Consider the following 16,863-nt stretch of genomic DNA (forward strand, 5'->3'; position numbering starts at 1 on the left):
ATGTAAATTAGTTTGGTGGTGGTAGTTACTCTCGTAACGCATTGCCTACTTCTAGCATAATAAATTCGATACCTATAAAGTTATAATAATTGTGAATATATTATCTACCGATAAATGTACTACGGCGAGTCTAAAAGATGTAACAACAAATACATATACGTTACTAGAGCGTTTCTGTTTATGAATTTTCAAATAAAGCTTTTTGGTTTTTACTGTTGACTTCACGTTTACCTTCTTCCATTGAATTTTAGTATGGAAATTTAACATAATACGTAGCTTAATCAGAACTTAGACTTATCATCATGACTATATCTTATACATTCGAAATTTCGAATAAACAACTTAACATATGTTAACAAAATTAGAAGCATCATCATTAACTTAATTTGTTAACAAAAAGAATAATTAAAACAAAGTTAGAATGATGTTGTGCTCAAAGGTTTTTAAAATAATCTTTTAAATGTAACGTCGTATTGTGCGTTACAAGCTTATTTTAACGAACAAAATTGATGATCGTTATGAGATTTAATCTTTAAATAATTAGTTAAAGGTGTAAAGGATTCATCTTCGATAATTTAATGACATCACACAATGTATCAGATTATATTTTTTGTCGTATGAATTGAGATTTTGATAGTTAATAACGTAATACTTAATATAATTAACTTATATATGAAAAATATAAGTCATACAGAAGAAAACTTTTAGTACGAATGTTCAATATGATTTGGCTAGATATTGATCATTCTAATGAGTAATGACGATATTGTCATAGAGGTTGCAGTTTCTTCGGTCGATTCCAAATTTGAGCTGTCTATTCAATGACACCATAATATATAGTTGATTTGATCATTGTACTTAATATTCATATAGTACAACAATATCCAGTAATTTGGTTGTTTTTTTCTTGCGTAAATGAAATAAACTCGCCGGCCAAGTATTACGAGGTTGTCTTCTTGTTAATTACTGCACATCAAAAGTCAACAAGTCAGCGCGTTGTCGACTACTTGATTAAACAAAGAAGCAAACTACAAGTCTTAGTCTATATATCTGTTCTATTTCTGTAACCCAATAATGTATGAAGGAATCTTAGGTTTGAATCGACTAATTTGGGTAAACATAACTCACGTAGACTTATATGGTCGCTGTGAATAGAAATCACGTAGACTTTAAATACTTTTCGTTTACATACATACTAGGATTTCTACTTGAGTTATGAACATATTGTATATATAAATACCTAAATCTATAAATCTATGTCATATATATGTGCGATTATTAAGAAATAGTTAAATGATTAATAAGCACATGCTAACTACATTATATATGTTTATGTAAATTATTCACGAATATAAAAGATGATGCGTGTGAGTCAACCCAATGGGGATTCCGTCTGGATCTCGACGGATTAATATATAGTGTAGTATACCAATGAACATGCATGTAATTTAGATTCTTTCGCTAGGTCAACTCAAGGATTAAATATATCATGAACTGTAGTTATAGTATTAGATATCGAAAAGTAATATTTTAATACTCAACTTACACAAGAAACATACCAAAAAATGCTTAAAAGACCAAACATTTTGTTTATATTACCGAAAAAACTCCAAATTATCTGTTAATTTGACATTATTTAAAGCTTTTTATTCCCCAAATGAAAAAGAAAACTAAAATCCGTAAGCATTTTCTCCATGATCCATCGAGCTCACTTGCGATTAAAGAGAAGGTTATTGATTTTTCATTATAAAAAAAAAGATCTACATTACTATAACGCTTTAAAAAGTCAAGTCTGCATATTATATATGAGTGACAAATTAGGCCGGTGGACAAAATGCCAAAGATCAGCCTAACCAACTCTCATGATCCAAATCGGCTCGCAAGAAAATTTGGCAGATGAAGATTATTTCGCACTATATTTTTTTGGTCAATATCGGACCGACGATTATTTTTTCCCAACCACCAAGAGAACGCACGTTTTCTAAAGTACAAAGCTTCCACATACGAGAAAGGCCTATGAACTGTATCCATCCCTTGTCAGAGAAATCAATTTTTCTTTAGAAAATTTGCCTATTCGTTGTATGACGAATGCCTTCCTTACTCTACTTAGACACTCCAAAATTGATGATAAACTAAAAAATTTCAAATCAATTTGTCTAACTTTGAAACATAAAAGATATTAAGCGCTTGCGTTTTTTTTTTATTACAATGTGCTAACGATAATAAGGCAAGCTATCAGACTAACATATTCATACATCATAATGCGAAATTCCAATTCGCTTAAGACTATAGTTTAGGGGGGTGATGAAGCTCGTGAGAGAAACGAGGCTTGTAACAGCTTAACATGGGCCATATTATGACTCCATAATGTTGGGCCTAATGAACATTTGGTGTTGTCACTTGTGTATTATTATTTTAGGTTATGTTGGATTTTATTATATGTTGTATTAGATACAAAATCAATTAAATGCTTTGATCCCAATCGTTTTTCTTAACAAGTAAACAATTATTTTTTGTTTTGTTGTTTTCTACCTTGTAGTTAGGTATACTCTCTTTTCATTACCTATAATAACAAAGACACTACATCAAGCAAATGGCTAAATTTGTTTGTGGTGGAACTTGTGAGGAGGAAAAAAAACAATATTGATTAGGAAGACAGCTTTTTTCGTGCGGCTCTCTGCTAGGAATATCTATCTAGTTGTATTATAAGCAGTGCGGGTCCAAAAAAAAATGAGGCCCAATACATAAACATTTTTTTAATGGATTTTATCATTTTTTAAATGGATTTTATAAGGTAAATTTTAAAAGTTGAAGCAAAATCTTAAGAGTTCATAAAATAGAGGCCTATTTTTGGAATAATACATAGATAAAAATTAAAATATTTAGACCAAATCTTAATTTTTTTGAAAAGTGAGACCTATATTTGCAATGTAAATGTTTAGTTGGGTCTAACTTTTTTACTAAAAATTTCAAACAGAATTAGAGGTCCAATACATTTGTGTCACAGGGATGTGCGGCGGGCCGGACCTGATTATAAGATATCAGAAGTTTAAAATAAGAATACATCAAATTAGTGGTGAATAGCTTTGCATCAGAATAAAATGGTGAATTGTTTTGTATCAAACTATTTTGGTGAATCTCAAAATTAGTAATGTGTGTGTAGTGCACCTAAAAGCTAATGATTGATTACTTAAGATGTAATGCAACAAGAAGAGTCAATCGAAATTTATAGAGATGGGTCATATTATATAATTAATAATTCACTAAGGAAGTTGCGATGAAATTTCAGAAAGCTTTTGTCTTTTACCCATCTAATCATTTAATCTCTGAGCCTACGCCATCAACACATATCTTATAAGCACCTTCTTCGAAATTCCCCTTCAGGACAAAACATGGACCTCGTTTTTGTTCCCTTGGATTTTCGGACAAAATATGCATGTCTTTCTTATTATATTTAATTTTTTTAATATAACTCTTTCATTCTTTTGTTTTCCGGAATTCAATTTTTAATATAACCTTTCAATTATATAAAATACAATAAGATTAAATCCCCCACCAGCTAATGTTCAGACATAACAAGTTCAAATATCATATCCTCCTTAAATCCAAACTATTGAATATTTTTTGGAGAAGTAAGCTATATTTTTCAATCCGAAATGAATGAAATGTCCTAGCTAGAGAGTGAATATATATATATATATATATATAATTTTTTTTTTGAATTACTAAGAAATTTCAGGCTTAGACTCGTACATGTCCTCAAGTCAGAGATTAAAGTATTTTATATGGTCTTTTTTCAAACGTTGTCTTTCAAACCGGCGAGTTCTAGATTTTACGAAAAAGTCTTTACCAGTTGAACTATTAACGAAAGTGAATATATCAAAGGACTCTTAATTCTATAAAATATATTATTAGATTATAATAGAAGATGAATTGTCCAAAAATCCGGATACGATCGTCACAAGAACCAAATTGACTTTCCTAGATAATGTATTAATATTATTATATATGCATTTTAAAATTGATCAACATGGTGAGTCAGTGAGTCTATCATGTTATATATAGAGGTGGGTTAAAGACTAAGTAGAATAACACCCCACATCATAAAATCTCAAAGATCCGACATGGCAACTCAACAAGAGAAACCTTCCTCCAATTCATTCAAATGGTTTTCCACTAAAACCTTAAAGTTAAACCTAAGTTTTCAAAACCGACGAGGGTCACCAAAATCCAACTCTTCGTCAACCTTAAACTCCCCAAGAAGCAACACCGATGACAACAACAACAACAACACAAAGAGTCACGACTCCTTGGACAAAGAGCTCCGTCGAGTCTTCAGCCATTTTGACAGCAACGGGGACGGTAAGATCTCAGCCTTTGAGCTCCGAGACTACTTCGGCTCTGTCGGTGAGTATATATCTCACGAGGCAGCTCAAGAGGCGATAAACGAAGTCGACACCGACGCAGACGGTTCTCTAGGGTTTGAGGACTTCGTTGGGTTGATGACAAGAAGAGATCTTGACGGTGACGGTGGCGGAGAGTTGAAGACGGCGTTCGAGATGTTCGAGGTGGAGAAAGGATCAGGATGCATAACACCAAAGGGTTTGCAAAAGATGCTTGTGAAGTTAGGGGAATCAAGAACGTACGGAGAGTGTGAAGCCATGATAAAATTTTACGATATTGATGGTAATGGCGTTCTTGACTTTCATGAGTTTCGTCAAATGATGACGGTTTAGTTTAGTTAATTTTTTCCTTTTTATATAATTACCCTACTACATGCTCGAACAATGTTTATGGAGTGTATGTGTGTGAGCTAGTTTGAATATAGGGGTTATGTTTGAACTGAAATTATTGAATTGTGGTTGAGATTTAGTTGTGATGGAAATAATTAAATTTATGAATGGTGAATATTTAAGCTTGATTTATCTCAATGACTTAAGATAAATAAACAAGGAGTGTTATTCTATATATGTTGTACTTTAATAGAAATGATGCAAAGACACACATACCATTGAAAGTTGGAGAATTTATTCTGACTTTGGCTCTGCTGGACATTCGCCATATGTTGATTATGTTCTTCACTTTTTCTTTCTTTATTTTGTTTTGGTTTGGAAAGCATTGAGTACGAGTTATCGTGTACCTAGCTATTAGGCTAATATCAATTATATCATATGAAAACAATAAAATACATTGCTCTACGATGCTTAATGATTATATCAAAGACGATTTTTTTCCATCAGATGAGTTTCTATTTAATTTTTATTTAAGAGTTTGAGTTAAAAAATTTAGATTTTATTATTTTTTTGTTCATGTCTTACCTGTTTAGAATTTATAATCTAGGTTTTATACTATTCGGTTTTATCTTTAAAAAATAAATATATAAATTTTTTAAAAGCTTAATTTTGATATAAAATTTAGACTATATTGTTGATAGTTAACCCAATATTTTTCTGCCTCCTGCCGATTTCCTGTAAAGAAAATACAAGCAAGGCAAATAAACTAGGACGAAAACATCAAAAGAAACTTCAAAATTATAAAGGATCAAACCTTTTTATCTAGATGCCAAATTTTTTAATTAATTTTATGTATTACATGATGATTCATAGCAATTAAAACAAAATCAAACAAATATGATAGAAGAATTATAATTTTAAATATTAAGAAAAATCTTTTAAACATTTGTATTATTAATTATGGAACATTAATTGTGTTTGGTTGTTGAGATAGTAGAAAATTAGTTGTAAGGCTGTTTAATAACATGTATATAAGAAATCATATATAATATATATTACGTATATACCCTTCGTGAGTTATTTTTTTTTCTTAAATATGATGGCATTTTGTGTAATATTTTACTCAAGCAAAATTTATTTTCTAAAATGCACTTCAAAATGTTATTATAGATGATTGTCTTTTGAATTTTTTTATAAAGAAAGTTTGTCAAAAAAAAAATCTTAATAAAGAATAAAACAATTACTCAAAGACAAATAAACATATTGGAAAACATTGCATCATCAAATTTGTTGAGTCACATGATTATTATCATGATAATTAAGGGGAAAGGGTTCAAACAAATTTTTAGCAAATCTTTTTTTTAACAATTGACAAAGTTTATTATAATATTTTATTTAATTAATTGGACAGTTATACATATCATATAATTATCATATATTTAGATATTTATTTCATCATCATGATTTTTGTAGTTCCTCTGTGGTGGTGGTGGTCGCACAGGACGACCCCAGAGGTTTATTGTCTGGTGATTCTTATAGTTCATTTGCGGTAGAGGTGGTTGCACAGGACGACTCCAACCGTTTATTGTCAGATGATTCTTAGAATTCATATTTGGTGGGGGTGGTTTCACAGGACGACTCCAGTTTATTGGTTGATAATAATTGTAGTTCATTTGTGGTGGCGGTGGTCGCACCGGACGACCCCAAAGATTTATTGTCTCATGATTCTTATCGTTCATCTGCGGTGGCGGTGGTCGCACCGGACGGCCCCAAAGGTTTACTATCTGATGATTCTTATCGTTAATCTGCGGTGGCGGCGACCGCACAGGACGCCCCCATCCATTTATCGTCTGATCACGACTTGGGTTTGAGCTTGTTTTCGAATAATCCATCATTTTGGATTACTCTCTTCAACCTATATTATTTTTTTGCTTGGTGAAAAATTTCACAATAATTACCATATGTATATCTATGTTGAAGTGACTGATAATATTGTATATTTATTTTGAAGTGATTGAAAATAGAGAAAGTATTGATTATTAATCATATAGAAATAAGTATCTATGAAAAATATACATTTTCGTTAATACTATTAATTACCATATTTATTGAATATTGGTCGGTGTGAAGAACTCCATTTCCATGGCTCTCTTCAAGCCCTAAAAGAGAAAAGGTGGATTCAATAAGCAACCATATTAATAGATTACAAGTGTGAAATCGATAATAATTATAACAGATCTTTGATATTAAAAATGTAAAATTATTTAATTAGATGATTTAAAAAAATCTAATATTACTTGAGGAACACAATGGAAAAAGGAGCAAGAACGACATGAGAACCACCAACTTCATCTTTTGAAAGCATTTTTTGGAGAAAACAAGATATAGATTTTAGTTTTTTTGTTTGGAAGAGTAAGACATGCTTCTCTATATATATATTCACCATTACACAAGTTTGTAGTGGTGAATAAATGTGTTGGCAAATTGATAAATATTTACTAATGTATATATGCCATTAGGTCTAAATAATTATGCATTCAACATATTTACAATTACCATATTATTACACATTTATTATAATTCAAAGTAAAACTTTTCATCAAAAAAATAATTTCAGACAATTACCATATTTATAATTAGTCATCAAAACATTTACATTTTAATGTTTCACAATTAGTCACTTTCTATCAAATTAGTTGGTCATGATTTTATAAATATTTTGATTATTAAATTGTAAATATGTTAATTGTTAGAAAAATAAAAATATTGACCAAAAGATTTACTTTGACTTGTAGTAAAGTGTAGTGCATAGTTATTTGAGAATTTGTTGGAAATGCACTTTTGAGATACTGTTTTCAAAGATAGCATTTTTCTTGAACATTTATTTTTACCCTCTTTTACACAATTACAATATGTTAAATTAATTTTTATAACTTTTTTTTAGGTTTCTATTTTTGAAAATACCCCTAGTTATTTAAACATATTGGCATATATATACACTAGATTAGGATCCGCTCAATGTGCGGATTTTAAAATAATTCAATAAATTTACATTTGACAAAAAAATTATTAATATTTTGTTATAGATATAAATTATTATTAGAAAGTAAATATATATATATATATATCATACTTTTTGTTAGGGGAAAAAAATATATTCATTTTTTGCTTTTAATACACTAATTTATATTTGTAAATTTTAAATTTCTTATAATAATAATAATAACACTTTAAAGCTAAATTATTAATAACTAAAACTTTCACCATATATTCATCATTATTATCGCAAAACGTGATTTCACAATCTCATCTAAATTATGATTTCACAATTTTTCACAAATTATTTGACATGCAAACATGCTATCAAACCGTCATGTTATTAACATCCAATTTTACTATATATTTTACTATTAAAAAAATAGGTTTACATTCAAAGATACTTTATTATTAAAATAAGCTCTTTATCACTGCAAAGTTCCGACCGCCACCTCTTAAGTGGGGTCCACGTCCTTTCTAGGCCTATGAGCTTACTTTTATTCGATAGTCGGTACACTATGTTTGGGAGGACGTCCTCTTTAAGACTTGTTTACAGATCTTAAAAATCATTACATGATCTTTTGCCGTGTTTTTTTCTCACTCGCATAATTCCAACAATCACTTCCTCAAATATAGTCTATCATAAAACTTTCACAGCTCAAGCAAAATTAACTGTGGAGTTCTCTCATGATGGTTGACCAGAAAGATAAATGCACTTTAGTCAAATCGAATTTTTAAAATTTTTCTGCATGCACCACCATATTCTTTGAAACGAGGGTGCTACAATCACTACCTACTAAATGTCTCTATGAACACCTTAAGATGACCAACCAATAAAGGTTAAGAAATTGAGAGAAAAAATATGAGCACGATGATATATAAATCTTAAATAATTTAAAGATATACGATAGATACTAAAATAAACAATCAAATATAGTACAACATAAGAAATTCAAAGTTAAATGTGGAGTTCTCTCATGATGGTTGACCAGAAAGATAAATGCACTTTAGTCAAATTGAATTTTTAAAAATTTTCTGCATGCACCACCATATTCTTTGAAACGAGGGTGCTACAATCACTACCTATTAAATGTCTCTATGAACAACTTAAGATGACTAACCAATAAAGGTTAAGAAATTGAGAAAAAAAAAATATGAGCACGACGATATATAAATCTTAAATAATTTAAAGATATACGATAGATACTAAAATAAACAATCAAATATAGTACAACATAAGAAATTCAAAGTATTATTAAAAAAAAATACTCATCTTACATATCTTTTACTGAAATAAAATGAGTATTTATTTTTTACAATATAAATTTAAAATAAATAATGTAAATATATTAACTAAATCATAACACATATCATGTCACATAAGATAAAAATAAATATTTCATTTTTACATGTGTGGTAATCTTAGATCTATCATGCTCATATTGCCGAATTATTTTGAGTTAATATCTTAAATCTATAAAGTAACACATGTCACGTTCACGATTAATTTTAAAAACCAAGCTTTGTTAATAATATTTTTATTTATTTCTTTGACACTTGTCAAAAACTTATTGATGACGATAAACTTAACACTTGTTACTATCATATTAATGACTAATTTGCAAACCAAGTTTTATATGCTAAAAGAATTCAGCTAATTATGTAAAAGCCTGCACACTATAAACAATAATAGAATTTGAAATTAACCAACAATTTTGCATAAAATTGTTAAGAAAATCTTATAATACAAAAAGAGATTTTTTAAATAAATTAGAAATTAGTTTAACTTTTTTGTATATTAATAATTTTTTTGTTATTTATGTATAACATTCCTTTTTTATGATAGGTTTAGAAATTTTATATTTTTTAGATAATATTTTAGTAAATCTAAAATTAACATGTGTCAACATCTTATTAATACAATTGACAAATGTCAGAATTTTATTAATAAGTAACTTTGAAACCAAGCTTTATATAATAAGATAAGAAATCATATCATACCAAAAAAGATATACATATCTTAGAACTAAAAATACAACTATATATAAGAAATTATATCATAAGGGTGATAATTATCAAATTCAACATTGTTATTTTTCTTTGCATTCCATCTTTTCTTTCGTAACCATAAGTTTTCCGTGAAAATGAATAAATTTTTGAATATTTTTACTTTTCTTTATCTCCTTGCTATGTTCACATGTAAGTAATTTCTTAATCTATATGATTGAGTATGAGACTTATTTGAACGATTCTATAAACAATATTTGAAAATTTGAAAATATATTTTTACTGTAATAACAATTAATTTATTCTTAGGTTTAAACGTACTTAATTATGGAATGGTTGAGAGTCGAAGTCTGCTGCAGCCCAAACCCATCTCGCATATGATGAACCAAGTGACCGTGTATCCGCAAAAACTGCCATGTCCGCCTGGGTGTAACTGGACATGCGACTTAGCATTTGCGACAGGTTGTAAATGCATTTGCTAGAAAATCTATGTATAATCAATGTCAAACCTATGAAAGTAATCATAATAATAATAATATTAATATATACATATGTATATCGACCTTTGGTGTAACAAAAATAAAATCTATATGTACAATAAAAATTATGGTAAAGACCACTTTGGCTCTAGTTTGATCATCACGGTATGGTTTAGGGTATATAGTTGGGTGTCAAGCGGGCATGGACATAAAATATTATGTCTGTGGGTTTTACAGGCCTTGCCCAAACGGATTATAGGTTTTAGTGGGTTATGCTTGCAGATTGGCGTGTTAGCCCGCAGTCTTCAAATATCTAATAAAAATATATATATAATATAAATACATAAATATTTTATATAATTTTAAATATATATGTTTTAAAAGTATGTGGTAACACAAATAAATTTAATGTAAAAAAATTAAAACATCGATAAAAGTCAATATAAACATTAATTTTTTATTTAAATTTATTTTTAAATTTATTATTTATTAATTGTACTATTTACCGGCTTAGTTTGAGGAGGGGAAGTCCAGCTGAACCGGAAATAATCACAATTTTATTTTTGTGTTATGTTGGTTTTGAATTTTAAAATTGAAAAAATTGCATTCACAATACTAAATTGAAATTCGGTTTACATCGTCCAAACCCAAGTACATGATCCTATAGTCTCCCCTTCAGCGAAATTCAGGTACCTAAACTCCTATACCCTTTTATTCTTAAAGTATTTTTGAGGCACCCTTAATCATGTCATCTTTTTGAGAGAATCTTCCACATCGAATACAGAGCCGACCACCCAATCTCCATGTCCACTTTTTGACCTAGACTCTGATACCAATAGGTGGGCTTTCCAAGCCAAAATCAACTCTCATCTTAGTATGATATTATCCGTTTTGGACCCAAGTGGTCCAGCCTTCAGAGATTTTTTATTAGGCTCCTTCCCAAAAAATCGCATATTGTAATTGGAGTTGGACTTGACTTATATGTATTAGAAACTTATTTTCTAATCTTGTTGCGTGGGACATTAGTTTGTATCCAAACATATATTACCGCAACAACAACATAAAAAATATTTTTTTTTCTCTATATTTTGTAGTGTATAAAAAGAATAATGAAATTCACAATTTTCCGGTTTAGTAAAGCGCTTCCACAGATGAACCGGAATTGGCATATCAGTATTCGTCCAAGAAAGTGTAGAGTACAGAGTGTTGATCAAAGGTCAATTAAAACCTAATGTGTACTCCACCACGATCTAGTGGTATCGTTGTAAACTTTAGGATCAAATCCACAGATACCAAGAATTGCACTATGAAACTTATTAAGATCGAATCTAGCTAAAGCAAAAGAGAAGGTTTGTGTTTCAAGTAACTATCAAAATTGGAAAGTAAATAAACTGTTTTGACCATGAAGTAAATATTGGGCACAGGGAATTTATGGGGAATACGATTCTCGGACCTAAGTGGTTAGATGGGGTTGCATTAGACACCGTTCTAGAACTAAATCACTGTTGTAAAACTAACCTACTTCCGCAGCGTTAGCTATCTATGCAACGAATTAACTAAACCCTAAACCTCTGTTTAGATTTAGCAAACCAAGCACGCAATAACAAGTTCAAGTTTGATAAGTTTACAAGGTGCCTTAACTTCAACTTCCGTTAGCTTAGAGTCACCTTGCTCACCTAAATTCTTTTCTAGCAACTCAACAACACTTTTGGTACCACGATGAGTTAAACCTAAGATCTTAATCTAGGTGATCAATCTAGCTTAAACGTTAAGAACAACAATAGATGGTTCCAAAATTCATGATCAGACTCATCCGAGGCAGATGGTTGATGTGTTTCTTCTTCTTCATCTTCTTCTTCTAGAACCTTCTTTCAAAACTCGGGATCCCCTTGAGTTCTTCTCTTAGGTTGTTGTTCCTTTTCTTTTTCTTCCGGAATGTTGTTCCAAAATTCCTCATCTTCACGAGACTGTGTCTTATGTTTTTGCCTCTCGAACTTGGCCCTGAGAAGATTATCAAACAGTTCTTTAGATTTGGGATCTATGAGAATATCATAAGAATTCTTGAGCTTACGAAACTCCTCGTGAGCGTTGTTAGGATCATCAGAATTTTTATCAGGATGTAATTTCAATGCCTTACACAAATACGCTTTTCGAATCTGTTCCTTGCCGATCTTCACACCATCACAATATTCTCCATAACGAGGTAACCCTAGAACTCGGTAATGATCCACAAAGTCACACATATTATCTCTAAACCAAAAAGATTGATAACAACGTTCTAGTTTTTAGATTGAAACTTGTTTCTTTTTTTGATTCTTGTAAAATTATATACGTATTTACAAATCCTTTTTCCTTGATGAAAGATAAAATAAAGGAAAATATCTTTATAATTATTTACAAATCCTATTCATATTAAGAGATATATTAAAATAGCCGACTCTAACTATATATATATATACATCAATTACATACATAACGAATTGATCCATAATCTCTTCTTACATTGAAATTTGAGAATACTTAGATAGAACATAAGAGAATGGAGAGAACATTATCGAACTTAGTTTTCTCAACTGCGTGGGATGATGAAGAAAACCCGAAAACTATATCGGCAGGTTCGAAGGAACTAGGGTCCGGTTCTTCTCACTCATTGTGCTTCTCTTCTGAAGAAACCATTAAATACAAACGAAGTCGTCGGATATATCTTGAGAGCTACAAGCTACGCAAACCAGATCGTTGTCAATCTGTTACCTACAAGATCAACAAGTTGGTTTCCAACATCAGAAGCAAGTTTACAGCTTAGACTAGTTTTGGTGTTTTTTGTTTTTTTCATCTTTCTTTCTTGATAACGATGTAGAAACTACTTCTTCTTTCTCAAGTTATGGTATACATCAATCGTTTCTATTTCAAACTTCAAAATTCAAACAAAAAACATTTAAAATTGTATAAAAATCGAATCAGAAATGTACATACATCATTATGAAAACTGAAAATTACAAAACATCAAGAAAAAGATCGACCACTAAAAGACATTGCCTTCTCCATGGTACGATCTAAACGAAGCAAAACCAAACTGTGGAAACCAAGATCAGCAAACCAATAGCTACGTTACGCAGTACTGTACAATCTAACAAAGATTACTCATCTTTTTTTTATATATAGTCACTCTTTTGAAGTCGAATCTGTATGACACGAACCATTAGCTTGACGATCTGAGTAAGGTCTAATGAAAGATCGTCTCCACCAAACCTCAAAAGCTCTCTGAAGATTCGGACATCCATCTCCTCCGTTTAGAAAACTCCCGAGCCACGACAACAAAATGCTCTGCTGATCTTTCAACGGCAATGTCAGTATAGTCCGACCAATTCCTTCCTCAACTAGCTTACCATCAAACGATCTACAACCATGTTGAAGCCAGTTATAGTCATTGAACAGAGGTTGCAACCATGTGGTCAACAGCAAAAGCCGAGTGTCTTTTGCAGGCAACAATTCTCCCCTCCCAATCCCTATGAAGAGCCGAGATGTCACACGGCTTATATGGTAACGCGACATTAAAGGAAGCTTCTCATGTAACAAAGCGAGCTCCTTCTGATTTCCCCATGTGACTGAGAACTCCTCTGCAGCTTGTCTTTCCACTAATACATCAAGCAGCCAAGTGAGGTTATCCGCTTCTACCGCTATCTGTTTAGTATCAGTCTCAGGTTTTTCTCCTTCACAAGCTTGTCTAAACAGAGACAAAACCGAGTCTAAGCAGTTTTGGCACGAGGAATAGATTGTTTCGTTGAAGTTATCAGCTACATTGGCACCATTCTGTTCTCTGAGAAGCTTCAGGACAATAGATTTCATCTCACGTCTACTTTTCTCCTCTTTGCTTCTTAAAACAAGCTCGATGATGCGAGAGAGCGTCTCTTTTGGTGGATCCACAGCATTACAAGCAACTCTTTTCAGAACAGGCGTGACACCTACTCCTTCAGTTTTTAATCTTAGAATCGATGAGATAACTTTCTCCTCTTCTTCTTCCCCAACCCACGGCACAGCTTCTAAGTAATCTAAACAAGATTGAATACATGAACTAAAACCAAGAAGCTCTGCAACCTGCAATAACAAACTAAGTCCTTAGACATTCCCCTAAAGCTCTAAACTTACCAAATCTAAGAGAGGGATTAAGCTGCAATACCTTGAGGACACGGAGAACTCTGCTTACATTCTGTTTCATAAGGCGTTGCTTCATATCTTTACAATACATAAGCCCAATGGTCTCAACGTAAATCTCAGCATCTTCACAGCTCTCAATCTCAAGACAAGCAAAAACAGAATCTTTCTCAGCTAGTTTCTTAGCAAAGAAACTACTATGATCAACCAAAACTTTCTTATGAACACTAAGCTTCACACAAAAGCCTTGCTTCCCTACTAAAATCACTTTAGCATCACTACTTCCAGGTTCACCAAACTCAATCGCAACTTTCCTAGGTAAAGTCTCAACCTTTTGCCTCTGTGGTCTCTCTTGAACCGTCGCAGGAACAGCAATACTATGAACGGTATCGGAATTAGCCGAATTCTGATGAATCTCATCGGAGGCGATGACGGATCTAATGGTGGTTGAGGACGGTTTCTTCTCCGGTTTAGGAAGTTGAGGAGGAGGAGGAGGAGAAGACTGTTTGTTGTGTTTGGTGAGAGAGTGGTGAGACTTGAGAGTCTTTTGAAACGCAACAGGAGAAGGACAACACCAGAAACCTTCAGGAGTTACAGCTACAGGAACACTCCTAATCTTCGTTTGCCCTTGTTCTACTTTTGCAATCTTGATCTCAGCCATTGCTAATACACACACAGATAGAGAGATAGAGATATAAAACACAAAAGCTTAAAGCTTTCACCTTTCACACACCATTAAAGAACTGACCCCAGAAAGCTAAGATACAGAGAGAAGAAGTGAGAGTCAATTATAGAAATTTGGGGGAAAAAAAAAACACAAAAGAAAACCCTAAAATTTGTAAAAAGATTGAATCAAAAACAGCTGTGTAGTAGAATGAATGATTGAAGAGGTAATAATGGTGTTTCAAAGAATCAAAAGAAGCAAGCTTTAGCATAAATATCATAAAAGAGACATTGGATTATTGAAAAATAAAGAAGAAGAAGAAGAAGAGAGTGAGTAGTGAATAAAGCCAAAACAATAAAAAGAGCAAGAAAGGAAGAGAAAGAGATGCATCAATTGTGCTTTGTCTCCTCTACGATTCCTTTATCTTCACTTTACCTTTGTCTCCTCTCATCTCTCTCTCATCTCTCTCTCTCTCTCTCTCTCTCTCTCTCTCTCTCTCTCCATTCGCATGATTTTGATGATTACATGTATTTGTGGGCCTTTCTTGTTGATCAAAAATATTCTATAAAAACATTAATTTATTTCTCAGTGACCAGACAGCCACGCTATCTTCTCCATCTCTCTCTCTATATAACATCGTTATTGCTGTTTTGAAATTTTTAAATACTAGTATATGATTAAATGAGAGACTAATCAGAATTTTTGAAATGTTAAAGTGGTTGTGTGTTTTGTGTTGTTTATGTTTATGTGGGGACAAGTTTCTTTCTTTTGTTAAAAAAAAAATCTTGAGATTCTTTCTTTAATGATGGATGGATGGCTTACAAAACAAACCATCACTTTCTTGAGAGATTTGTGTTTTACAATAATCAATGCACATGCCCATGAATTTGGATTATAATTTTGGTTATAAGGAGATTAATTCCAATAAATCATTTAATTAGTAGTGGAACATATAGGCATTAGCTGTGTTTTTTTTTTCTTCTTCGAAGACTCTATATAGGTTAAAACTTAAAACAAAACAAAAAACACATATATCTAATTTAATCAGAGAATATAAAATAGTCGGACAAATATTAATTATTTATTTATTTAGATTGTGAGCTCCATAAATTTAGGGGGTTAGTTGGGTAGTTATATCAGTTTATTGTCATACCTATGATCTAGAGTCCTAGACTACTACCTTTATGGTTGAACAAAACTAGTAGCACGTAGTACTAGTACGTACTGAGAGCCGAGGTGGATATAATTAATTATAATTTACTCGTATTAGTTTACTTAACGCCATTTATTTTATTTTATGTATACATTGCTGAAATTATATATGCTTAAACCATATAGGAGTACAACTTAAGGTTAGAAAAAAAACATTTTAAGATTGTTATACGAATGGTACGTTCTAAGTGTCATTTTACTTAAGAGACTTGAAGCTAAACTAAAAAAAGTTCAGGAAAAAAGAGAATACTATCATACTATACTGGAAAAGGAATTATAGTTCTGTTTATATTACATTTCATATGATGAAAAAAATGGAAATATATGACAAAGAAGATTTGATGGCATTTGCTGGAAGCTAGACCCACGAAAAAAAAAAATAAGGACTCGTGATAGTTGATACCATGTGTTGTTCCACTTCTTTCTATAATTTTCTTATTATTGCAACGAAATTAATAAATAATTTCCCACATGAAACATTGACAATAATGAAGCCAGTCGAAGGTAAAGCTGAATTAACCAAAAAAATGTTGGTATATTAATTTTTTGTTTTCTCTGGAAGAATTCTAAAACTGCGAGG

At 31.3% G+C, this 16,863-nt stretch overlaps 5 protein-coding genes across 5 annotated transcripts; 1 reads left to right on the forward strand and 4 right to left on the reverse strand.

Annotated features, from left to right (window-relative positions):
• Window positions 4,068–4,925, forward strand: LOC104791296 (probable calcium-binding protein CML41). The gene has a single exon (XM_010517146.2). It carries the CDS (start codon window positions 4,125–4,127, stop codon window positions 4,734–4,736), a length of 612 nt encoding a protein of 203 aa, XP_010515448.1. The 5' UTR covers window positions 4,068–4,124; the 3' UTR covers window positions 4,737–4,925.
• LOC104699056 (basic salivary proline-rich protein 2-like) lies at window positions 6,173–7,085 on the reverse strand. The gene is made up of 3 exons (XM_010414408.2): window positions 7,031–7,085; window positions 6,834–6,892; window positions 6,173–6,628 (listed from the first exon to the last, which is right to left on the reverse strand). The coding sequence occupies exons 1-3, from the start codon at window positions 7,083–7,085 to the stop codon at window positions 6,173–6,175; spliced, it is 570 nt and encodes a 189-aa protein (XP_010412710.2).
• LOC104699057 lies at window positions 9,981–10,277 on the reverse strand. Its single transcript, XM_010414409.2, is given in 3 exon segments — window positions 9,981–10,020; window positions 10,098–10,187; window positions 10,189–10,277. Coding segments are annotated over 3 exon segments (171 nt in total). The 5' UTR covers window positions 10,230–10,277.
• LOC109133337 (dnaJ homolog subfamily B member 5-like) lies at window positions 12,127–12,498 on the reverse strand. The gene has a single exon (XM_019246356.1). It carries the CDS (start codon window positions 12,496–12,498, stop codon window positions 12,127–12,129), a length of 372 nt encoding a protein of 123 aa, XP_019101901.1.
• Window positions 13,175–15,572, reverse strand: LOC104791297 (BTB/POZ domain-containing protein At3g50780-like). The gene is made up of 2 exons (XM_010517147.2): window positions 14,433–15,572; window positions 13,175–14,350 (listed from the first exon to the last, which is right to left on the reverse strand). The coding sequence occupies exons 1-2, from the start codon at window positions 15,066–15,068 to the stop codon at window positions 13,418–13,420; spliced, it is 1,569 nt and encodes a 522-aa protein (XP_010515449.1). The 5' UTR covers window positions 15,069–15,572; the 3' UTR covers window positions 13,175–13,417.

Source organism: Camelina sativa, chromosome 6, assembly GCF_000633955.1.
Source record: "Camelina sativa cultivar DH55 chromosome 6, Cs, whole genome shotgun sequence".
NCBI lineage: Eukaryota > Viridiplantae > Streptophyta > Magnoliopsida > Brassicales > Brassicaceae > Camelina > Camelina sativa.

Coding starts and splice junctions, on each gene's coding strand:
- LOC109133337 (XM_019246356.1), bottom strand. CDS start 12,498: ATGTGTGACTTTGTGGATCATTACCGAGTTCTAGGGTTACCTCGTTAT.
- LOC104791296 (XM_010517146.2), top strand. CDS start 4,125: ATGGCAACTCAACAAGAGAAACCTTCCTCCAATTCATTCAAATGGTTT.
- LOC104791297 (XM_010517147.2), bottom strand. CDS start 15,068: ATGGCTGAGATCAAGATTGCAAAAGTAGAACAAGGGCAAACGAAGATT. Junction 14,351..14,432: donor GAGTTCTCCGTGTCCTCAAG/GTATTGCAGCTT, acceptor TTGTTATTGCAG/GTTGCAGAGCTTCTTGGTTT.
- LOC104699056 (XM_010414408.2), bottom strand. CDS start 7,085: ATGAAGTTGGTGGTTCTCATGTCGTTCTTGCTCCTTTTTCCATTGTGT. Junction 6,893..7,030: donor TTTTCCATTGTGTTCCTCAA/GTAATATTAGAT, acceptor TTTCTCTTTTAG/GGCTTGAAGAGAGCCATGGA. Junction 6,629..6,833: donor ACCAATATTCAATAAATATG/GTAATTAATAGT, acceptor GAGTAATCCAAA/ATGATGGATTATTCGAAAAC.